The 25,129-nt window shown below is 44.4% G+C and overlaps 1 protein-coding gene across 2 annotated transcripts; it reads right to left on the bottom strand.

Annotated features, from left to right (window-relative positions):
* Positions 1-8,747: 8,747 nt before the first annotated feature.
* rexo1 (REX1, RNA exonuclease 1 homolog) lies at positions 8,748-23,188 on the bottom strand. 2 transcript variants are annotated; one of them, XM_031758646.2, is made up of 16 exons: positions 22,784-23,188; positions 19,492-21,323; positions 19,292-19,393; positions 17,955-18,165; positions 17,713-17,861; positions 17,486-17,623; positions 16,854-16,977; positions 16,648-16,773; positions 15,993-16,133; positions 15,791-15,904; positions 15,574-15,647; positions 12,527-12,637; positions 12,162-12,277; positions 11,906-12,044; positions 11,485-11,605; positions 8,748-9,980 (listed from the first exon to the last, which is right to left on the bottom strand). In XM_031758646.2, exons 1-16 carry the CDS (start codon positions 22,971-22,973, stop codon positions 9,892-9,894), a joined length of 3,777 nt encoding a protein of 1,258 aa, XP_031614506.1. In that variant the 5' UTR covers positions 22,974-23,188; the 3' UTR covers positions 8,748-9,891. The 2 variants fall into 2 exon arrangements, with proteins under 2 accessions (XP_031614506.1, XP_031614505.1); XM_031758645.2 differs by having other exon boundaries at positions 19,292-19,396; positions 22,784-23,186.
* Positions 23,189-25,129: the final 1,941 nt, after the last annotated feature.

Below are 25,129 nucleotides of genomic sequence, written 5' to 3' on the forward strand. Positions count from 1 at the left end.
GGGCTTAATTCTCCCAAACCATTCTCACCCACGACTATTTAAGAAGCGTTTACCCAGGCTCCCCTCAGCCATTAGCCAATAGAAAGAAAGGTATTAGCCGGGATTAGGTGGGATGAGGGGGGAGACGGGGGCTGCGAGGAGCTCAAGTTTTTGAAACTATTGAACTTGAGAGATTTATGCCAAGGATCTCCCTATAAGAGCGCGTTTCATTCCCTCCCTTTAAAACAATTAAAACAATGTGGTCGGCTAATCTCCGAGGCAGGGCAGATTAAAATAACAGCCTTTGATTGTCCTCTCCTTCTCGGTCCCTCTTTCTCCCATACCGCTGGTTTTGACAGTCTCCCCCTCGGAGGGGGGTTTTCTCTAAGGGTTTGTTTTGCTAACAGGGACCATATTTTGCCTATGAACTGTCACAATGTGAAGTTAATCTGAACCCTACTCAGCGAGAACAATTTATAAGCTCCAGCTGAGCTAAATTAGAAGTCCTCTCAGGGAACCAAGACCAAATCAAGGACTGCATCAAATCACCAGAAAGAATAAAGTCCTCCAGCACCAAATGACCAGTGTGGAGACAGAATACTTCCATCGCCATCACTTCTGGTGGACTTTTTTTAAAACCATGTGTAGTTTAACTGCAAACACTTTGACGTATTTCCACTTTTGTTTTCAGCTCATGGTGTCACCTTTTGACTCTCGAGGCTTAGAAAGAAGACACGCTGATGCTCATTTCTGCAAAGAACTCATAAAACAAAATTTCTAAGACCTCAGTTCTGGCAAAGCTCCAAAAACACTGGTCCCCTCATGTCCCAGAATGCATCTCTGTGGTGTCTTCCCATCACCCTTTATCTGCTCCATGTTCTTTCACCTCCAGCTTATAATCAGGATTTCTGTCACAAGTTTGTCATTTCAAACCAGAGTTTGTTAATGAGACAACACCTCATTAGGAAACTTCACAACAGCGTATCAGAGCCCAGATTCTTGGGATGAGTTAGAAAATGATGACCTAACAATTTAGTACAGGAGAAGACTTTTCTGAACTGTAATAAAAATCCAGGTTTCTCTGTATACTCATATTCCAATGACCAATAAAAAGAAAAAGACGGGAAGATATTTCTTTTGTTTTTACAAAACAATCTCTACAAAACAAACTACAGTTTTTATTCTTGGATTGAAAACAACTTTAACAATGAGTAAAATGAGGAAACCTCATCAGATGAGATCTTCCTCCAGGTTAGACAGAGATTTAACGATGCTGAACGAGATAATAGAGTTTATCCCTTAAACCTATTCCACAGTAAAGTGGACAGATACAGTGAGGCTAATAAGTCTGTGTTTTCAGCAATGACTGTGTAGATGCTTGATGCAGTCTGAAGAGTGTGTCCTGCATCGCAGACTTCATTTAGTAATGAAGCAAAGACCTGCATCAAACTCATTTTGATGGCAGGGGTACATTCCTAGACCAAAAATCGATTGCACGTAAGGAAATTGCTCACATTTGTATTGATACTCAGCAATAAAACACCTGAGCTGCCCCCCCGCCCCCCAGCCCCATGCCGTGTACTTGAGGGTTGACCACGGTTCACTTCACTTGTTTCCCATTCAAACACAATCAACTGCTTAGACTTCCAAAATATGTGAAAATGTTTGTGCTCTTCTCTTCCCAGTTTTTTTCTCTCGTCTCCTTTCACTGCTCTTGGCTGTCAGGCTATATTAGTGTCCGATAGAAATAAGTCATTTAGAAGAGGCTCTGTCGGCCAGCCCCTCAGCCCCACTAAAAGCTCCAGGATTAGGTCCCGGAGGCCTTTGTCTCCACAGCCCGCAGGATTAGGGGAGATTTACTGCGAGGAGAGAAAAAAAGTAGTTATTTCATGGCACTTTCATGATGAAACCTGGCCAAAGCTGTGTTGGCTGGGGGGATTAGAGGCACACAAAGAGTGTGCTTGTGTGTGACCCTCCCCATCCCAGAGCAGCCACCACTGACTCACTCACGAGCCCCCCTCGCCTGCCCACCCACCCCCACTCCGGTTCATTTCCCCCTTCTGCGGGCCAGCAGGGCTCGTCCGGGTTCACCACCTACCCATCAACACGACCGAGGCGCTTCATTTAGCGTCTTTAAACTCTCAACACCCAGTGACCTTTAACCGACGCCGTGTTTCATCAGTCTTTATGTGAATGCTGTGCAAGAGAAGGTACAGTCCCGTCACCGAGGTAAAAACAGTTTTTGCCTCGAGGACTGGAGTGCAGAGGTAAATGAGAAGTTAGTGGATTTCAGCCCCTCCTGTAGTGTTTAAGACCGCTTAAGAGGAGTTATCCTGCTCTTAGAGGATCCACTTACACATGCGTGGATTACGGCGAATAGAAGACAAAAGGCCAAGTCACAGCACTGACAACAGCTTCGCCGCCGAGCAGGTGTTATGCAGGTTTAATAACTGTTGTCACATAGCAGAGGGAATTACAGGGACCCTGCCGCTCCGCTCCCACTAAGAAAATGACAGTGTGAACGGTTTACAGTTTCCATCCTGCTCGATGTCACCAAACATGAAGTTAGTGCTCGCTCATACATACTTCACACGCTGCTGCAAACACACAGCAGGCTGTGTGTGTTAGTCAGGGGATAAGTCAAGGCAGACAAAGCCAATAAGTCAGCCTTTACTAAGAGGTGGTAATGGCTCTGGTTGCAGTTAATATTCGCTTCATAAATCATTAACAGGAACAACTTTTTGGGTGTGGAGAAAATGACATAATCCATGGTTTAAAGCCAAGGATGTACAAAGAGAAAAACTTTTGAATATAACTTATTAAACCAATCAGTGCTCCCTTTAAATTTCAAAATGTGTCTCTACCAGTGAGAGTGCAGTCTCATCAGGACTGGTCCTCCAAACCAGCTGTGAGGTCCCAAATCCTGTTTTTATCTTAGCATCTTAGTTGAGTTTAGAGGGGAAACATATCAGCCTCCTACTGACAAACTCTCCAATATTTTGCAGAAAAAACAAAACTAGAGTAAATGAACGTCTTGATGCATGCTCAACGAGGAAATGATCTCAGCTTTTGATTGATTTTAGGCGTGCACTCGCCTCCTGTTTGTTCTGGTTTTGGAGCCGTGCTTTTCTTCTTCTTCTGCTTCTTTTTATTCAGTCAGTAAGATGTTAATGCCTCCTGTTTAACAGATGTTTTATATAGTGGCCCAGTCTTTCTTTAATTACTTATCAATAGTGCTAATTTGTATTGACAAGGGCCTGTCAGGACAGGACCTTTGTAGTTGTCAGTTATCTCAAAGGACGGCCCCCTCGGACACCGAATGGATCGATTGGCACGCAAAATACAATTGGGAGGCCTTTTGAAGAGAGGGGGGGCAAGAGTCCGGGAGCATGTGTGCAGAAGAAGGAGAGCGGGCAGAGGATCTAAAGACTTCTGCGCAACACTCGGGGGAATCGATAGGGCCTGCTGGCCTTTGACCTGAGGGGGGACTGGGAGAGCGGCGGCAGCGGGTCAGTCGGTCCTCTTAAGTCCCTGTGAGTGCCAGGATCATGCTGAGGCCTGACACTGACGGGGCTTAGAGAGACATTGACCTGGCAGCAAACACACACAAAAAGCTCAAATATACACACAAAGACTGCTGCGGCTCAGAAAAGGCAGTGAGGAGATCAGTTATGACAGCTACAAGCCAACTTTCACACAAACTAAGAAATCCAGGAGACCTGAATAACCTCCTTTACAACAATTAAAGTGTCATTCGAGTCCAGTTATCTTACTGTGATGTCCCCCTGGGAGCACGGTAATAAGCAGCCACACAGGCTGATCAATAAGAGGGGCTCAGTAAAGATCAGTCTCCTAATTGGAGCTATAGAGACAGGCGGGGAGGGACGGGCAGCTGTGTGTGTCCCTGGGGTCAAGGGCACCCACAGCATGCTACACAGGGGAGCAGGGGTGAAGTCAGACCAACAGAGGGGCAACTGCGTGGGTCTTAAACCCAGTGACAATAAAATCTGTGTAAATAGTGATTTTGCTGGACTTATAAGGAGTTTGAGGCCAGTATGGACCAACAAGGAACTTTACACAGGCAACCGATTCCAGACAGTGAGTGGTATGACCTGATGGAGGAACAGGGGAGAACCATGCTTGTGGAGACCATTTTTGAAGTTTTTAATATAGTCTAGGGCAGGGATGTCAAACAGAAGGCTTGTGGGCCAGAATTGGCCCAGTAAAGATTCCAATTCGGCCTCCTTGACGGCTTTGAGAAATATGAAGGAGGGCATAGATTTTGAATTTTTAACTGTATTTTTTAAAGGTTTTACAGCTGCCGTGGCAATATATATGATACCAAAGTAGTTAAGTGTAAAAGCCCTGTATTTGAACTATTTACAACAGAAAGTTGTTATATTGTTTGTTTTTTGGTGGTTCCACGGTAAAAGCAAAAAAAATATTTGTATAAAATCAGTGTATTAATAAAAACCTTGTGTTTTATAAATACAGGGGAGCCTTAGCAATGAAAAACCGAGATGTGATGTTGAAATTGAACTTTTTTTCTTATATTAACAGATCTCAGGGATTCGATGTTTAGTTAAAGGTCTTGCACCGGTCTGGTCCAAGATATGAAAAGATTTTGACATCCCTGCTCCAGAGTCTCCATTTGTGTGCATCCCTTTTCTCTTGTGTCAGTCTTTTCCATTTAATCATCCACCCTCCTTTTTTTCTGTGTTGTCAGTATGTTTGGGATCTTTCTCATTAAAACTTTTGAAGTTCTGATTTGTGGATCTAACCAAACGAGACTACAGCGTGTCAGTTTTTGTACATCGATGATGAAAATGATCACTACTTACAGCCTACGAGCAGCCATTTGGCTCCAGGTTGCACCATGGAAGCAAAGGTCCTGTAGCCAGCTCAATAAATTATTGTTAATGACTTATCGATTACAGACTCGATAAACTCCAACGACAGTTTTAAGTCCATCCACGATGTGGGCAGTAAAGTGTTCCTTTGCTTCTCTCAGAGATAATGCAGCCCTCCGTCTCTCAGCATGTGGTCACTTTTGGGGTCCCAGCCTGCAGCTTCCCCCTTGCAACCCCCCCACCACCACCAGTTAAAGGTGATCACGGGGGACAGAGAAAGAGAGGCACTGATCGAATTTGATAATGAAGACGACCCCTCTAAGCTGCTTTGCTCCACATGTTCGAAATCTCTGGAACACTCAATAAACACTAGGAAGCCCCCCTCCCTGTCACTGGAACATTGTGTAGGTATTGATCCCTGCTAACTGGCTCTTTTAATACCTGGGGTCTGTGGCCCGGCCTGGGGAAATGCATACTGACATGTGACGGGAGGAGCTTAATAGGCAAACACACCGAAGAAAGGATGGGCCTCTCAGTTTAGCATTTCTCTCCTATCTTCTTTTTACGATTTACACATCTGCTGGAGAGAGGAGAGTTTAACCCGGCTGCACCTGCTGTTTTAAAGGGACATATAGACTGCAAGAGGCCCGGGCCTGTCCCGAGAAAAAGCTGTCACACTGTCAAAAGCATTTGTGCAGCAGCGGTGGAAGAAGTCCTCTGATCTGATCTGAACAACGGCAGAGACCCACGACACGTTAAAAGTCCTGAACGGCAAGAATTCAGCAAGAATCTGCAAAATCTTAAGTTCGAGCGCTTGCCGCGCACACAAACAGCACCTGTGTGACGGATCTCGCTGTTTGAGCTCATTTTAACAACTTTGCTGCAAACTTTGAGCAAGAATCTCACTGAATAACTGAAACTTTCCTCTTTTTCAGTTCTTTTCCGCAGCTCTAGAGCTCATGGAAAGGATTTTTTTCATCCCTGACTGTGGAAATGTCGAGCTCAGTTTGTTAAATCAAGCTTAAAATGAGACAATGCTCAAGAAAACACACATAATAATAAGAACATCCTTATTACACGTTAAAGTGCCCTTTATGGAAAAAATACAGGACTGAGAATATTATGTGTTGGAAGTTTAAGCTTTGCTGCACTGAAAGGTGTGTGTGTGTGTGTGTGTGTGTGTGTGTGTGTGTGTGTGTGTGTGTGTGTGTTCACAGGTTGACAATAAATAGTGATGTCACAAGTGGTTCAACTGGATATTTAAACCAGTGCGCCACGTGAGGCCTGAGAATAGATCTTCTGTGATGTAGGAGCCACCTCTGGTTGGACTAAAGGGGAGACGAACCTCACAATCAAACTTCTTTAGGGCAAAAATCATGTTGAGTACTGACTGTTGTTCAGAGAACAGCACTTCTAGTTCACAGAGGGGGTTTTCTAAATAACAGCATTAAAAGAAATAAGAGGAACTGCAGCTGTCACACTCAATTCAACAGCAACAGGAGAAGTTTCACAAGTCTCATCTTAACGTGAATTGCAGAACTGACTCCTAAAAGTGAGAAAGCTTAGTAACTTTTATATTTTTAGGACACTGTAAGTTTAACCCCAACGCTGGGTCCGCCTCCAGAAACACTCAGCTGTTTGTGACAAAGTTTGCATGTGATGCTGGAAACGCAATGTCGTCGTGACTCGATGACATCATTTCTGCCGAGACGTCAGCTGCACAGAGTTCCCGCCAGCGTCCCGTTCTACCACATTCCCTGGGTGTTGGCTGGTTCCTGACTGGGAATTTCACTGAATTCGTTTTGCTTGGTGACGTGGGTGTGTTACGACGACGACGGCAGCCATTAGGAATGGCCCCAAAAGACAGCACAGGATTCATGACGGGCAGCAGGGGCGGATCTAGAGAAAATTTCTTAGGGTGGCATGAGGGTGGCAAAGAAATGAAATGGGGTGGCAAAATCAAAGCCTTCCCCCCCAAACACATATGCAGGTGGTTACATATGGTTAAAATGATTCAAATGCAGTAAGTATACACGTTATAGTCTATAACTTAATTATCGTCTGTAGCCCACATAATTACACACTTTAGTTACATAAAATATGTGAGTTTTGATTCTATGTACAGTATAGCCTGTATAATAAATAAATATGTAGCCCAATAAGTATAAAATCCAGAAAGCTACACAACATGGGGCGGTTCATTTACAAACACAAGTCTAACTCAAGTTTCACACTGTTCTTTGTTAGAAAACAATCACATTGTTACAGCTTAAATTACATGAAATGTCAGAAATCTGCACTGTCATGAACATAAATTTAAACCAAATTTTTCATGATTTGTTGGATGAACCCTCTGAGGTCTGAAATACAACCGGACATTTTTGACTCCTTTTGAGTTTACGTTTGTATTTCACCCTCAGATTGTTTCATTTTATTTTTTCCCCTTGCCTTGTTTGGTATCATTCTTTCCAGCTCAACTGAATTTAGTTGTTTTTTTCACTGACATACTGCATTAGTATCACTGATCTGAAATCACACAAAGAACTTAAAATCCTAGTAGTATTTTTTTACTGTGAAAAAAACCACAGACATGTTGAGTAAATTTTTATAACTTGAAATGCAAATATAAATTCTACATTTTGTAAACATATACAACTATTTATCTAAAAATGCAGCCAATACACCTGCTGTTTCTTTCATTTTCAACAACCATTTAAAAATATTACTAAAACTAAAATGAGAGAACAATCAGGTGTCGCAATAAGAGGCCCCACAAATGATGTGTGCCAGTAAAAAAAAAAAAAAAGTTTGTCCACCAAAAGACAGGAGAGCAGCACAGGGATAAACCTGCAGGCCTGACAACAGCAGGTGTATCACTCCGCTGGTTTTCTACTTAGTGACAGTGTTTACGTTGCAAATGTGCCTTAGTGACATTCATTAGTGCCCTCACTGACACACACAACAAAACAACGACTACACAACAGAACAGCTACACAAGACAACACAACACACTAAGTATACACTCCACACTAAACGTCACAAATCTCCCACATCTAAAAACTCTCTCTCTCTCACTCGCTGGCTCTGTCTCGCTGCCGTTACCGTCACTCCCAAAACTCTCCCCTCTTCCTAAACAACAAAATCCCACATGTTGACTTTTTTTTTTTTTTTTAATTGGTCGACATGGTGCATTTTTCCACCGATAGCAAAGAGGTGGCTTTTTTCCCCTTCCTTTACTGTTTTCGCGCTGTCCTTAGAAAACGCTTAAAACACACACACACAAAAACGTGACGACAGTATTTAGAAAAAAGCGTGGCTTATATATATTATCATAACTCTGGATTTACTGGCCTGTAATTAAAATGTAAGAACTTTTAAGTCCAAACTTTCAATGTGGGCTGAAAAAGAGACTCAGCGTGGCTGCAGCTTGTTGCTATGTCATCTTAAAATAGTCATGTGATTTGGAGGTGCAGCGTGTCCGTGGACCACAGAGGGTTAATAACACTCACTTTCCTTCCATTTCCAGAGTGTAACATCCAACCACCTGTGCAAAATCCGAAATTCCCATGGTGTTGTTCAAAATGTGCTCTGGCACAATCATGAGCATCGCTTGCTGCTGATAACAAGAAAAAAAGCCGTCCTGCTATGGGCTGAACCATTTGTTAATGGTGGAGGGGGGGGAACACTATGCAATATATTCAGTTTTAGCATTTATATTCACTGTTGACTGTAACTACGCTCAAACTGTTAATGCTATCTTATTTTAATAAACAACGCTGTCATATGCAAAACTGGGGTGGCACTTGGGGTAGCAAGGGATCATTTTAGGGTGGCACTTGCCACCCCATGCCACCCTTCTAGATCCGCCCCTGACGGGCAGGTGTACGGGTGTGCATGGAGCCAGAAATCAGAGCAACATTTAGTTTAAACTAATAGATTTTAATAGAAAAAGATAAACCACAAAACAAACAAACAAAAAATGAATACAAAAGGAAAACTGCTTATTTACAGCACTGGTAGTTTTTCAGTCATTTCCAACATAAACAGCACAGGTTAGCTGATGCTAAACGGAGATTTGTTTGCCGTTAACAACCAAGGCTTAGTTCAACAACGCCGAACATCATTTAGTCATTTTACGGAGGAAAAACAAAGTCATACCTGCTGGCACGACTATTCCTGTGGTTCTACTTCATGCAGAGACAGCGGTGGATATAGTGAGTATTGTGTCTGGACAGTAAAACACAGACAGAATCCTTCAGCTACACCAAACCAAACAGGCAGACTTTATTTTGTTTTCTGCCCTCCGACACGATCAAGTATTTCTCAGGTTTGAGAGGCAACCGACAAAATGATCTCTGTTAGAAACGCCGTATAAACAGCGCCAGCGAGAGGAAACTATGTGCGACGGAAAGAAGCCCATTTACACGGCTAAGAGATGAAAGCACCTAAATGTAACTAAGAACAAGTAACACATCGTTCATTACGACACACATGAGGTACTCAGACTTGGGCCCTAAACAACAAGAGCATTTCTATAGTGCAATTTAGGCCGAAGGTACAGCCTGCCATGAATATCATAATAATTCCTAACGTTCAGTGGACAATGACCCGACTTTCTAACTAGTTCTCCCGTGGAGCGGTTTTAATTATGAGTAGGTTTGAGGCCTTAAACAGAAATATGTGTTAACTTACATTATTTAGAACTGAAGTAAAAATCAGCGAATGAAAACATGGTTAACTGAGGCTCCTATTGCTTTGAGGGGGGCTGACAGCTCTCATCTCAAACACAGTAGACAGCGTCAACATCGAGCTCCTCTCAGCATCATCACCGAGCTCCTCTCAGCATCATCACCGAGCTCCTCTCAGCATCATCACCGAGCTCCTCTCAGACTTTCACTGATTAAAATGTCAAACTCTGTTCAACCAACCCCCCCGCCCCCCCGATCCTCTGACCACAGGTTCTTAGTGAGAGCAAGTGCATTCCTCCTGAACTTCTGTCCGCCTGCAACCAGCATGAAAGCAGGAAATCATACTGAAGAACACAGAGCAGAGGGGTCAGAGGTCATCTTTTGACTTTTGCGTCTTCCTTGATCTTCCAGATCATCAGCTCCATGCAGGCAGTTGCATCTTCGCTCGAATCGTGGCCCTCCACTGAAAAGACACGCACAAGTTACAAACAAAGAAGTAACATCGTCTTCCTTTTGAACCCCATTTGTTCACGTTTCCCATCATTGAAGCTAGCGGAGGCAAAGAGCGAGCCACAGAGCTCTCATGTGGATCAGTACTTGTCAACACACGTAAAATGATTTTAATAAGTAGAATAATCCGCTTTAAGCAGCTCTCCCAAAGAGTCTCTATCAATCCACAGTGTGGCTGACTGAAGGGCAGGATGAAAATCTGGGAGAAGAAAAGCAAAAATAAGAGTCTCTGTGAAGGTTCTCAGTCATCCAGGTCATCCTAGTCTAAGCAGCTTGGAAAGAAAAGCGTCTGGACTTCTTTAATTTGCTTGAAGACGTTTCACCTCTCATCCGAGAAGCTTCTTCAGTTCTAGGGTCAACTGGTGGAGAGTCACAGATTTAAGCCCAATGGGAGTGTCCCCCCCCAGGAGGGTCATGAACCCCCTAATGATCCTCTACCTAATCACACGAGCTAAGGTGTGAAAACAGGTGTGGGTCACAATCAGCAGGTTTCAGGTGAACCCATTGGGAAGCCTAGCCCCACCCTATCATGTGACTTCCTGAGGTCAAAGGGCCCAGGATGTGAGTGGGCGTTAAGGCGTCTGGGAAGGATCTCAAAACTGGATTATAGATGGCAGACAGTTGGTGTCATAAGCCCCGCCCTCTGTTCAAAGATGGTCGCTCACAGTGGACAAATAAGAGTCTTGAGTACTTGAAATGAAGGCAACTAGACTTCTTTTTGGTTTGTGAGCACCAAGTGTTCAGACATGAAGAAGCCTCTTTGCTGAAAAGCCTTTAGCAACCAAAAAAGTCCAGATGCTTTCTTGCCACCGTGACCTGGATGACTGAGGACGTGAAGCTGTTCCTGAAGCTTCACATCGTAGACAGACGTTTGTATTTCAGGTCAAAAACACAGACTTCTCCCCAAACACTCGGGCTTCTGCAGCGACATCTGCTGGTGACACGGTCACACTGCAGTCACATCAATTAGACCCTTGTGTTCGGACAGCACTTAGTCTTCTTCACCAGCAGAATTAAAACTTGTGTGAGATGAGCTTCCACCCAACGCTCATGAGTTTAAATTTATAGCTGCTCAGTTTCATTTTATTGGACCCTCCAGGTTTACTACATTCCCATCAAACTCCTGTTATAATTTAATCATTTAACTATTATTTCGCCCACTGCATAAAATGCCTGAAGCAGCATCAGTCAGAAGAGCCATCCTCCCCTAAAGGTTTAACAGTAATTTACTCTTTTCATCCTGACACACTGTGTGTGACGCCGTGCCCATCACAGCCCTCACAGGCTCCACCCCCATTCCTAATTTTCCAAAAACTTCCAAACTAAATCGGAACAATTCAAACAAAATTCGTGTCATTTTCCACACGGATCAGTTTAGATGCTGCTGAGAAACACGGGTGTTTGCAGTGCTCCGTTTTTATGATGAATTACAAATAAATCAACGACATCGCTCTCACCGTTGTCCTGGATGATGCGTTTGAGGTGATCGGCCATCAAGTTCTTCAAGGCACGCTTGTAGGGCAAACCAAGGCGGTGAGGAAACACGATGGCCGTGTCTACAACCGAGCTGTGGATGAGCTGCAATCCAGAGGAAAGCACCCACACAGTTACATCAAAGCTTTTAAAAAACTCACTGCAGTGACCATTTGGTAAACCTCGTGGGGTTAAGTTAATACATTTTAAGTAGGAAGGACATCATCCACCAGCGCTACACCTCAGCCCCCAAGCAGATGCACTCACGATATAAAATCCTGTTCGAGTTATCGTATTCACAAGACTTTCAGGAAACTCACACAGCTGGGTGGACGGCTGAGGGGGAATAAAGGAAAATGAAACTGCTTTACATCTTCTTCATCCAAAAGTGAAGAAGCGACTCACTTTCAGAGCGAGGAGGTCGCTCTCCAGGCTGTGTCCTATCAGGATGGATTCAGCGCTGAACATGGAGAGCAGCACGGCCTGAACGTCTCTCAGGGTGATGGCGGCGCTCTCCAGATCCTCCGCCGTTACACCCGAAAACCTGTGAGTCACAAAGAAGATCAAAATCAGAAACGTTTTTCCCCACTGTTGGTTTAATTAAGCAGCAACAGCCGGCTGATTTATTGTCGGGTTACGGGGACGAACAGAGAGGACTCACCGCGTGTTGTAGTCTACCACTTTGCTTTCAGGTTTCACAAACGTGTCGTAGATGACTTTCATCTCCGAGTCGATGACCGTCACCCTGGTCAGCTCCAGGCCCTGCTTTGTGTAGCACTGTTTCCACAGGTGAGGGAAAAAATGAATAAATAACAAGAAACAAAAAGTACCGGCTCTTATTTCTACACAAGAGACTCTCTTTGCTAAACAAAATCTTTATTTCAAACATATAAGTAACAAAAAAAGCATAAAAGCTCATTATTTGCCAAGTTTTCACAGGTGACACGATGTATAAATCAACGATAAACTCAATAAATGAACTATAAAAATAAAAACACACAAAACTGAAGATGGTGGTGAACTCACCATCTCACAGTCCAGAGCAAACACCCCTCCGTTTCCATCTGGAGGCAGAAGTTTGCTGAAGGTCGACACGAAGCCGTCCAGTGATTCTTTACGCCCGTCCTGAACGTGTTGCTGTGGGGACAGGAACCGTTTTAGGTCTGATATACCGGAGTTCTCGGGTCATAAGCCGCTACTTTTTCCCACACTGAACACTGCGGCTTATACTGACGTGCGGCTAATGCATATTTTTTTTCATGCGGCCAAAAACATTTTGCCTGGTAACAGTAGACCAATAAAATTGATAAGTAGAATATATACGGTCTATATTTTTACCGGTTGTTAAGAGTCGTTGTAATGTTGTTTGTGCACTGTTCCGTAAAAAACCATAAGCAACGTAATTTGTGTGTTACTGATACGTACGTATACTTACAGGTAGCCGTGTTACAGGCGCTGTTCGAGGGAAAAAAGCATTTGCAGTATGTATTTTTGTATCTTACCATAACGTTTATGTTACCTTACGGATTAAATTAAACGTTAAAAATGCTCACGTGTAATATTTCTGTGTAAATATCTCATGTTACAAGTGAAACACATACGGCTTACTATCCGGTGCGGCCTGTACAAGTACAGAATTGATTTTCTTTCTACAATTAGAGCATGTGGCTTTTAATCAGGTGCGCTCTGTAGTCCGGGATTTACGGTACTTAGTAAAAGATGAAAAATGAACCATTATTGTACTGCAGGGTCAATATATAAGGTGTAAATGTAAATAAATAGGGACACATGTAACATAAAGTATTAAAAAGGTCAATTCAACCTCTACAAAGAGCAGCTCAGTCCCCAAGTGTGCTGGCTTTTTATTAACTCTTGCTAATCCATTGCTAGATAAGAGCAGGACGAGCTGATAAGCTGATTGCAATACAAAAGCCTCTGAGTGAAACGACCTGGAAGCAGCTGCACTGCAGCCGTAATGAGATCTGGTTGAATTCTCAAAATATTAAGCAACGTGGCTTCGGTGCTTCCGTCCCGCAGGCCAAATCGATGCAGCGCCCTGCTGTGATTAAACACATCAACTGAAACAATGAGTGACTCGTGTCCATCTCACGCTGCTGGTGACCTCTGAACCGACGTCTAACCCACAGCTGAACTCTGAACACGACGCTGCTTTAATAAAATCAGCGTCTTATGAAGTTGTTGCCTTGGGTGAGGCTTAATAAATCAAGATTATGGGCTGTACTAAAATAATCAAAGTAAGTTGTATGATTTATGTCGTCAGTTAAAAAGCTGGAGCATCGCAGAGAAGCCTTAATGAAGGCCGGAGTCGCAGCAGGGCGCAGGATGAACAGCTGCTCCGACTGTCAACGGCATATTCATTTCTCTTTAAAACTCCAACCTCGGTAATGAAGTTGTACTTTCCCGCCTATCTAAGATGCACTTTTTGTAGTCCATCTCCAGGAAGTTGTAGTTTTACCAAAGCAGACTCACATCGAACACGTCTGTCGGCGTGTTATCAGGTACTTTTTTGTGAGGAGATTATGAACAACATCAGCAAGAAATCTATCTTCTCGTCTTTTCTCGACCTTACGAGTTTGCGTTTAGGTCACGGAAAGGTCATCAGCAGGAGACGTGTAATGTGCAGGATTCTTTGCACCACTGACCATAAACCGTTCTTATCACGACTGGCACTTTGCTGCTTCCTCGTTATTTCTCACAGTTACAGCCGAGTTTAGACACAAACGAGGAATTTGTCTTTGTGTCAAAGGGTGAAAACTTTACTGACATTCAGACGGAAAAACAAAGAAACTGAATCTGCACTCCTGCTCTTTTTATCAGGTGTTTCATACCTGCACTTTATAAATATCTATGCACGCTTTGTTACTTCAAACCGTTTTTAGCTGTCAGGTTTACGATGTTTCAGAGCAAGATGTTAGCAACAGATCCTTTAAAGTCACGTAAGTTGTGAGTTAGTCAGACCACACGGGCCGGCTTTCAGTCCCCACATACATCAATCACCCTGTCGCTGGTTCACCGCTGTTCCTTCCTCGGACCACCTTTGATAGAAGCCGACTCCTGCAGACCCAAAACACCCACAAGAGCTGCAGTTTGGAGATGCTCTGACCCAGTCATCAGCCCCCGTCAAACTCACATCTTTACACTTCCACATTTTTCCTGCTTCTAACATAACAACATGCTCACTGCTCCCTAAATTAAGCGGAGCCACGATGAAGAGACGATCATAATGTTATGCCTGATTGCTGTTATCGTCAGACCTGTGAGACAAGATTGTGTCAAAGCACAGATGTGAGGATGTGAAGAAAATCTCTGCAGCATTAAAAAGATAAAGATGGGAAACGTTAACGGTCCTCCTGGATCTGTCCGCAAAACCAAACCAACTAATGTGGGACGAAATGTCTTGTTCACAGCTCCACAGGAAAAATCAGAGCAAACACTTCTCACAGTGAAGACACAGAACAGCCTGAACAGCCTGAACAGCCTGAACAGCCCACTGCGAGTGGCTGAAAGGCAGCTCGATGAAGGCGACTCAGGCCATAAGAAGAAAAAGTCCTGTGGTCTGAAACAAAGGCTGATCTATTTTGTTAAAGTTCCCAAAGGCGTAAGTTGATGAAGCAGAGCGCCTAGCATCAGTTCATGAATACAGTTGCTACAGTATCGCACAAAAGTGATGTTTTCCTGCAAAGGGGACTGAGAGGTGAGCCAGAATAGGCGTGAAGGTGGACGCAGGAAGCTACAGAGTATCTGAGTGAGGATTTCAGGCCCAGAAGAAGAAACTTAAACTTCAACAAGACACCTGAAACACACCAGCAAGAAACCACAAGAGTTTCCCAGCTCAGGACCAATCAAGCATCTGTAGAAGGAACTGGAAATGGCAGAAAACCAGTGCTCCCACTCCAACCTGTATGAGATGGAGCAATTCTGCCAAAAGAATGAAGAAAGGTCCAAAAAGCTACGTATAGTCTTTACAATGTTGTATTAAATACACAGTGTATTAATACATGTATATTTGTGTCTTTGCTGTTCTTTTATGTAGTGCTTTCTTTTAAGGGTACCTTGGCCGTTTGGCAGCCTGGAGCGCCCACAGCTGCAGCACAGCAGCTGTAGTTGGTCTCCCAGCCTCCAGCAACTTGAAGAGAGGAGACAGACAGGAGCAGATAAAAGAATAAATGAAAGAAAGTAAATGAAAAGCAGAAGGGAAAGGCAAAGATGGCTGAGGTGACAAATGGGAGACTGATGGGGAAGCTCTTCTGGTGAATAAAGCAAACGCACCTTTGTGTCGTCGCAAACGTCCCCAGTGAAAGCTGCATTCCTCCCTCCGCACGCAGCTGCCGTTGACGTTGACCTTATACTCTGCGCCGCATCGACAGCATATCTTGGTAAACGCTGCAGAAAAACAGATCGCGTTCATATTGCTGTTAACATGAAGTCACAGTTTAACAGCGATTAAGGGAGGAGCAGGAGCGTCACTCACGGTCTGCGACCGCCTTCTTCTCAGGCTGGTTGTAAATGACGGCCCTGCCGGCGGCCTCGGGGTTCGGCCTCGGGTATCCGTGCTCCTGGAGCTGCTCCTCTGTCATCAGGTACGCCTTCATCTTCCTGTACAGTGTAGCTCCTGCAGGGAGACGCACACACCTACATGACGTCTTTGTACACACGCTGAAAACTGGACGACGACTGCAGTCGTCGAATGTGACTGCTATTCTTCTGCTCAAGTCGAGATGAGCTCAGACGATCTGAGGTTACATCTAATTATTATTATTTCCACAGCTGATTGAATTACCTACTGCTCTATAAACATATCAGAGGATTTATTAGTTGCTGCTGATCAGTGAATGATCCCTTTAGATAAAGTCTGCCTTTGACGTCGGGTCACGGGGCAGGTAGTTGGCGGTAAACAGGACCCTGGTGGTTGTCACAAGACCATCTGAACAGCTTCACTGTTAAAGTAAAAGCGCCTCAACAAGTAAAAAGTCTGTGCTTGACACAAAGATTCTTTCAGCTTCTCTCTGTCCTGCACTTTTCACTTTATCAGATGTTTAATCTGCAGAAGGAAACCAAAAGGAGAAAGGAAACGTTCCTAACAATGCCAGAGGAAGAGAGGCGTGAAATCGGACTCGTCCTCTCACCGATGAGTTTCTCCTCCTGCTGTTTACCCATCCTGTTTACAGTGAAGCTGGTTGTGGCAGCAAGACGACCTCCCAGAACTTCTTCGTGGGACTGTGGCTTCCTTTTAGCTGCTGACCCCGGGTCCTCTGTGGGGAAAACACAAAAAACACTGAATGTAAAGAGCTCCACTGTAACGTGTATGGGAAACCCGGGCGAGGTGACCTACTGGTGACGGGAGACGGACTGGCGCTGCTTTTGCTCCGGAGCTTCTTTAGCGTGTTGACAGCTACATTGAGGTAGATGTTCTTACTGCTACTGCGCTCGTACACCAGCTTCTCCTCATCGAGGGCCTGTAACGAGATTTTCCGCTTACACCGCTGCAGCACATCGACGGTTTTTATCCACCATCAGAACCATAGAGGGCAGAAAAGACTGACGTAGCTACCGCGACGTTTGCAGTTTCTCAAGTCCCATTTTAAAGCCTCGTACAGACCGTTTCTCCGCCAACGCCACCTTGGTGTCAAAAACCAAGTGTGATGCAGAGACAATGAGCGTGTGGTTTCGTACAAGAGGCACCTCTCCATTTTCATACACAATACGATCACGATTTGAAAATAGACCTAATTTTATATTTAACATGATATGAGTGACTGAGCCCATAAAATCAACACACAAGTGTTCACAGAGGTCAAACGGCGAGCCGTTTCCCCCACTGGCTTCTACAGGACCACAGCTATCACCATCTGGTGGTCTTTAGATAGAATGCAAGTTTGTAGCTACGTCCATGTTTTTCACCATCTATGGTTCATACAAAACAAAAACAGCCTAGGCTGCAACTTTCAAATGTGCCGTTCGTGCCATTTGGAAGGCGCCGTCCTCCGATGGGCAAAACTTGACGCATTCATCAATGAAAGTGTTGAGGTAGCGCTGGCGGATGTTGGTGGGAACTTTGGCCCCGAACTCGGTGGGGATGACAGGACGCCTCATTGAAGTACTCTGAAAAGGTCAAAAGGGAGAGAGAACAATGACTTCAAGCCATGTGCACAAACTATCCGACACATCAGGTTGCAGGAAGCTCGGGATACCTTCAGGGTGGGTGTATGCGCCACCCTCTTCTGCGTGACGGTAGACGAGGTCTTGGACAAAATACCGACTGTGGTCTGAGCTTTGACACTCTGAAGGGCCTGACTGGGGGATAACATGCGACCTGCAGCATGTTTAGTGTCTGTGGGACCTAAATCAGAAAGACACACATGTAACATCAGCGTTTAAAAGTCTAGACTTTGGCATTTCTGCCTCTCGGCAAAGAAAACCGAGCCACTCGTACTTGTTTTGGAGGATGCTATCTGAGGGTTAGGACGGTGCGCTATTCTCTTCCTCTCTCCAGAGAAGCTGGGGCTTGAGGCCTGCGATGCTGCTTTGACCGAAGCAGAGAGCTGAGCAGCTTGCTGTTGGGCCATCTGCATACGCTGGTAGCAGATCTCCTGGGCCGTGGGTCTCTTATACGGCCGCACCGCAGTCCTGGAAGGTGCATCGGTCTGAAAAATGACAACAGGAAGTTTTATCTAAAAATGAAGGTGCTGACGTTAATATGGGAAATGTGACCGGAATTGAGTTGGAAGCGTACATACAACACAAACTATTACGGGTCAGTCTGGAGGCAGCTCCTCTATGAAACTGTGAGTTAGAGGTCCAGCAGCTTACAGGCTGCCACGCGTAAGCCTAATTTATTTCTGAGATTAAAAAAACCTGAAAATACTAAATTTTGGTTTAATTTTGTCACCACAGGTATGGAAACGCCCAGTCGAGCAGTTAATGGCTAACTACTGACAAATCATGAGCGGAAAGCCCCCACGGCCTCAGATTCCAATAATTTCACATCGCCTTCTCGCTCTTTACTTCCTCATCCGCCGCGTTTCCTGAACTTACACTTGCACTGAAACAACACAGAGTCACGGCGAGGTCTGCTGCCTGGCCTCCCCGTGACTCCGGCGTTTAAAGAACAGAGACAACAGAAGTGTGAACGACAAACTCCTCCTCAGCCAAAGAAACCCTGAAACTCCAGTTCCTCCTCCTCCTGTAGCTTCCTCGCGGTGTCAAACTTCTACCGGGTGTTTTTATTTCTACTGTAGTGTTTCTATTGAATCTAACCCCTCATAAAAAAAACCTATTGTTTAGTATGCAAATATTATTGGTGTTATAGGAACAGCTAGAGGCACTATTCAACTGCCAGTACTCTACTTAAATGTTATAAAAGTAGTTATTTAGTTTAGGGACATGTAAATTGAAAGCTTTATAGCTTTTACCTTGTTTTTGTTATATTTCTTCTTACAGCGGATGATAGTAAAATTTCAGGGTTTTGATTAAAGACGTTTAAAGATGTCTCCTTGGACTCGTCAGCAAGAAAAGCCGGGTAGAAAAAGGTTACACACTGTAATCCGTGCTAATTCTCCATATCCCAATCAAAGATGAGCATTAAACTAAGCCTGCAGGCAGTAAGTTGATTAACTGTAGTTCTGTGTGACACGTGCTGTGTTTGGAGAAACGACACTGTGCATAAAACTCAGTCTTTATATAACGAGCAACCTTGGAGACACCGGCTGCCAGTCCTGACCGTGAGATTGTAGGACGGGGAAAAAAACCAAAGAACTGGAAGAAACTTACATTTCCTTTGGCAACAAAATGGGAGACTCTCTTCTTCTGACCAGGGAAGAGAGTGGTTAAAGTGCTGTCTGTGCTTTTCTCCTCCTCTGAGTCCCTAGAGTGCTGCTGAGAGGGCACAACACGACATTTCTATTGAAATCAAAGCAAATTCATTAGCAAAAAAAAAAAGGAAACGGCTAAAGCGTGACAGACATCAGCACCTGTTTGGCCTGTCTTCCTTTGTCTTCCTTCTTCACGTCTTTGGATTCATTGAAGATCCTCAAACACTCCTCCATGGGATCTGAGTCAAAGTCCAGATCGTCCTGGAAACCGGACAGGTCAAATCTGACGCCGTCAACCTCGTCCCTGCCCGCCCTGCTGCAGTCCACGTCGCGGTCGCCCTCGTCCTCCGAGGAGGACGGAGTCAGCTCCGACGCTTTCCTCTTGTTCAGACGAGTCCTCTTTAAGGCGTCGGCAGATTTCCTCACCAGGACTTCCTCGGCTTCATCGTCGTAGTCCGCCTCCATCCGCTCGGCCTCGTCCGGACTCTCGTCTCCAAACAGATCGGCGTGGCTCAGACTCAAACTCTGTCTCTTTACGCTCGAAGCACCAATGCTTTGCTTCGCTTTATCTTTGCTGTTCGATGGGCTCGCTTTACTGCTGCTAGAACTGCTTTTGCTGACTTTTTTCGCATCTTTTTCTCTTCTAATACCATCGAGCTTCCCGTTTTTGTGGGGATGCTCTTTATATTTGCTCTGTTCCTTTTCCTTGTCTGATGTTTTGGGCTTCTTGCTTTCCCTCGTGCCGTTTTCTGCATGTTTATCTTGCTTGCTTGAGTCCGTTTTCACTTTATCCAAAGTTTTCAACTTGGTGTCACTCTTCTTTTCGTCCCTGCTTTCCTTGCGAATTTTATCCGACATCTTAACCTTCACTGTGTTCTTCCTGTCATCCTTCTTGTCGTGACTCCTGTTCTCCTTTTTCGCCGAATCCTGGTTTGAGCTTTTTATCGACCCTCTGTCTTTACTGCTGCTGCTGATGCTACTCTTACTACTGGATGATTTGTTTGCTCCCTTTTCGAGTTTATGTAGTTTCTCAGTTTTGCTACTTTTCTCCTGACTAGTCTGACCTCCCTCTTTCTTCTTTTTCTCTGGGCTGTCCTTTCTTTTAATATTTTCCTGGATGTCAGAGTCCTGCTTATTCCTCTGCATCAGTGCGTTTAGCAAACTTTCACCACTCCCTTTTTTCCCCTTCCCAAAAGAGTCTGAACCGTGGGCGGCTTTTCTCTGCTGCAGATTGCTAAGCGAGGTGGGGCGATACTCCGCCCCAGAGCTCTCCCCGTCAGAGTCAGAGAAGGTGTACTTTTTTGTGTCTACGGTTTGCTGCCGTGGCTTTTTTGCAGCTACGACATAGTCCTCATCGGACAACTCCGAGCCCGACAGCTTGTGTGCCTTGCTGCCTTCCGTCCTGACGGGCCGAGCGCCCTCGCTCCTCTTGTTTTTCACGGCGATTCCAGCCGAGTAGTTGGACAGCGGGTCGTACTCCATGTCCGTGGATGGCCTAGAATTATCCACAGTGTACTTGCACTTTGAAGAGGACGTGCTATTCGAACGCTTTGGGCTAGGAGGAGGAGAAGGAGGTTGGTGCGAGTGTGTCCGAGACAAAGGCCTTTTCAGCGACATGGGAACGTATTCCATAGAGTTGCTGTTGTGCCCCTGATTGTCTGAATCCAGGGTGTACTTGCTGCAGCCAGGGGTGGGATTATACCCTCCTGATGTGATCTGATAACTCCCGGGATCATAGGCCAAGTGCGAACCCGCCGCTTTACTCGTATCCGTCTTGCACGAAGACAAGCTGGCGTTCTCGCTGGGATTGTATGGTTCGTCCCCAATCCGAGAGAGCTTCCTCTTCTCCCGCTCCACCTCACTGCGGACCTCCTCGATGGCCTTGTTGACCAGCTCCAAAGCGCCACTGATGTCGCCCGAGGCGGCCGGCTTGCCATTCTGCTGCTCCTGTGGTCTCACTACTTCAGGATTGAAGGGATCGTAGCCTTGATCTGGAGGGAAGAATAAAAGTGATCATTTACTGTGTGCATTTTAAATAGAAATGACCGGATACAACCAACTTGTTAAGCACATCAAATATTAACCAGAAAGTGATGCATTCACACTGCAGCTGTTTCTCTGTCCCTGTATGTAGAAAATTCAGTGTTCCTGCAATAATTTACAGGCCACTCACTCAATCTGTGAAACAGATTGTTGCCTTATTTAGTCAAATATTTGTAGACAGTGAGGTCACTTTTAGACTGATAGAAGGAGGGCGAGATAAGGTCCTTCCCATCAGATGCAGTTAGCTAGATGAAGTTAAACTAGAGCATAATCACAACTATCACCACGAGAGATGACGTTTAAACATGGACACAAATCGCACAGAAAGGTTCATAGGCTCTGTAATGGAAGGTTTAAGGTGGACTGCACAGGAATGTGGATGTGAGAGTAAGCAGCAGGTGGAGCTACACTATGGAGTGAAGAGGAATCAGAGTCGGTAGAAGCAGGAGAGAATACACGATGAATGAGAGGGAGACAAGTGTAACAGTGAAGAATGAAGGTAGAGGAGTGAAAGCTGTGCATGCTTGAGTAGATGTTAGTGAGCTATGATGTGTGGCTTGGGAGATGAAGGTGCCCAGATGCTGATGGACAGGATTAGAAATGAGTACATGAGAGGCACAGCTCAGGTCGAGCAGACTGGATACAAAGTGATCTGCGCATGTGCAAAGGAGGAATAGCGCAGGTAAAAGACGGGGCTAGAAGGGAAGAGGAAAAGAAACAGGGAGCAGGCGAAAGAATGAGCAAAGTGTGGGAATGTGATCGTGTCCTGATTTAATAAAAACATTTTCTGCTTTCCTTTTTTCCCCATTTTAAAACCTAAATGTTTACTTGAAAATGCTCATTATTACCATATAATATAACAAAGTCCAGTAGGACTCTGCAGTAGGTGCAGAGTACCATTCTTCGAGGAGAATGTACCACAGTGTTTTTAACGTCTCTGAATACATTGTAGAGACCAGAGCAGCTACTGGAGAGCAAATCGGTCTTGAACGCCTCACCTTCTGCTACAAGTCCAATACCGTATAACATTTTTAGCTCTCACTGCTTTACACGAGCTCATATTAACAGCTCTGTGACCGTCTCATCTGGTGCTTCAGTCCCGTTTATCACGCCTCGTTTTGTGCAGTCGTGTGTGCAATATTCTAATTTTATAGCAGTACATCAGAATAAGTGTGCTGCTGCAATTTCCTGCCTGGGGTTATTTTACACGTCCTTAAATGCACCTCTTGGATTTGTTTTATTTTTTTAAGGTACCCCACTTCCACCGACTGCCACGATATAAACAATAACACGTCTGCCAGGTGTCCTGGTTGTGATTTGCCAGTTCCCACACGTCCACACTCGTCCTACAAACTGTGCAAACACGTATTTAAGTCCATTCAGTAACTGACAGAATAATGCCGAGCACCTTTGTGTGCGGATGGAAGGTCTCTCTGCTTTTTAACATCTGCCGGTGCTCCGTAGGACGGCCGTCTCTGCTGGCTGTGCCTGAAGTGACAGTACGGTCTGTTACACCCATTCCTGCCGCCTTGGCCCTCGCTGTGCTCCGCGTAAAACGGACAGTCAATCCCTCGGAAGAAGCCGGTGGATCTTAACATTATCCCCAGTTGCTCCTTTCATGCCAGCACGGACGCGTTCGGCCTTTTTTATCTACGTAGTTTTAGTCTGACTGCGAGAGCGAGTAGGAGCGACGGAACAATAACAACGTTCCTACGGCGCCATGTTGAATCGGTCAGAAGGAGCGAAATCTCGCGTGAAGTTGGCTCGCAGCGACCCGTAACGTCTCCGCTACACGGCGAGCGTAGAAATGAGTCAAATATACGGCTGCTTTCCTCGAACCCCGTCACTGTTCCATTCGAAAAGGGATTACATTTTGAGGCGGACACGTCTCCGTTTATAATACGGGAGCTGACACTGTGTTGGATATTTATTCATTTATTTCCCCGAACATGTCCTGAACCTTAAACACACCGTCAGAGTCAAGCTAATTCCTGAACACCTAGATGTGCCCTTCATGGTACGTGTCAAAGCCAAGTAAAAGAGACAAGGGTTTCAAGATTTTATTTCACATAAGTCAGATACCTCAAAGACAGACCTGGTGGTGGGGGAGAAAAGAAAACCATGTCACAGCATGAACAGCACAAACAGCGGTGGTTGTAGATGTTGGTCCACCTTTAGAGCTCACTCGGAACATTCATTAAGCCCTCGTTAGTTAAAACACCTGTGCCGTTTCCACTACAATGGGCAAAATGTTTAAAGAAGGGGGGATAATTACATGTCTGGGCCATACAGATTTAACTCAGTATTTTTGAGAATTGGGCCAACTTATTCAGGCACCATCTTTAAGTTAGCCGAGAAAAATAAATGCCTCAAACTTACGGACTTAAAAATAGGTCTCAAATGAGGGAACTACTCCTTTGAACACCCAACCAGCCTGTTAATGTGATTAACCTTTGGATTCGAATATTTATTTATTCTTTCTAAAGCCCATATTAAGAATTGGTCGATGGTCACAACTTTAAGGGTTTAAAAATTAGTAACTTATCAATACATCATTTAGAAGGCAGTTGGCCCTACCAACCAGACTTCCTGTACTGCCTTAAAAAAGATGAATAAATTACACACCGTGAGGGTAAAGAAAACATTAGCTGACTCCTAATCTGGTCCTAAGTGATACCTACCTTCAGCTCCACTGGCAAATTTCTAACTAAGAGCTGCTCGTGGTTTTTGTGCCCTCCTCACAGACACGGGGTCCAATTAGTAGAGGTGGGCAGACCGATCCAAATATCGATAGTAACGATACCAACACTAGTACCGGTATGGGATCGATATTAGCACAATGAGATCGATACTGAATTCTCCAAGTTCAGCATGTAGCACTGAATTGTGTTAAAATTGTGTTGGATTTTTTGGGGGGGAAACATGCAGTGCGATAAATGTCTTAACTTTTTTTTGTTAACGGTCACATCTAATTTTCAAAATGCAACAAAACCAGTGGAGTGTTTTGTTGTGTTAACAGTGATTTAGTGGTCATTAAAATGTGTTCAGAATTTTAAAAAATGACAACAATTCATATAATTAAGTCACGACACACTGCTCTCATTTATATAAGCTCCCTTTATAGTTTACATGTATCGGTATCGGCAATACTGGCCCTGCAGTATCGCACAGCGCTACCAATTTGATCCAGCTCAGCTTCAGGTGTGCAGGTCAGTAATCAATTACGTAATAATTGGCAGTCTTTCAACGCCTGAACCTTTGGCTGGTTTACTTAAGTGCTTTGCAAAAGTATTGAGCCACTCCTTATTTCTTTATACTTTGCATGGAAATAAAAAACAGGTGCAGTGATTTATTAAAATATGTGCAAATGTACACAGAAACACTAGCCTAGATGATGCAAAAGAGTTTGAAAGTCAGTATTTCATATGAATCCCTTTATTCTTCAACACAGTCTTTGCTTATTCTTACTTATTCTTATAGATAATAGCCTGGCTCTTAATTTTACATAAGCTGAAGTTCACATTATTGATTTTCTACGGCAAAACATTCAACAAACTCACTTTTTTAAAATGTTTGCCCCATTGATAATGTAGTGTTTTCAAAATTAAAGCCTTTTATTTAAAAAAATATATACTAATATTTTTAGGACTTGCAAAGTTTAGATTGCTGATTACATTCAAGAACTGGAAGACTGGGTTAGACTTTATAGGGAAACATCTGAAACAGCTGGGATGAGAAGCAGCTCATGAACCAA

Source organism: Oreochromis aureus, linkage group 17 (genome assembly GCF_013358895.1).
Source record: "Oreochromis aureus strain Israel breed Guangdong linkage group 17, ZZ_aureus, whole genome shotgun sequence".
NCBI classification, from domain to species: Eukaryota; Metazoa; Chordata; class Actinopteri; order Cichliformes; family Cichlidae; genus Oreochromis; species Oreochromis aureus.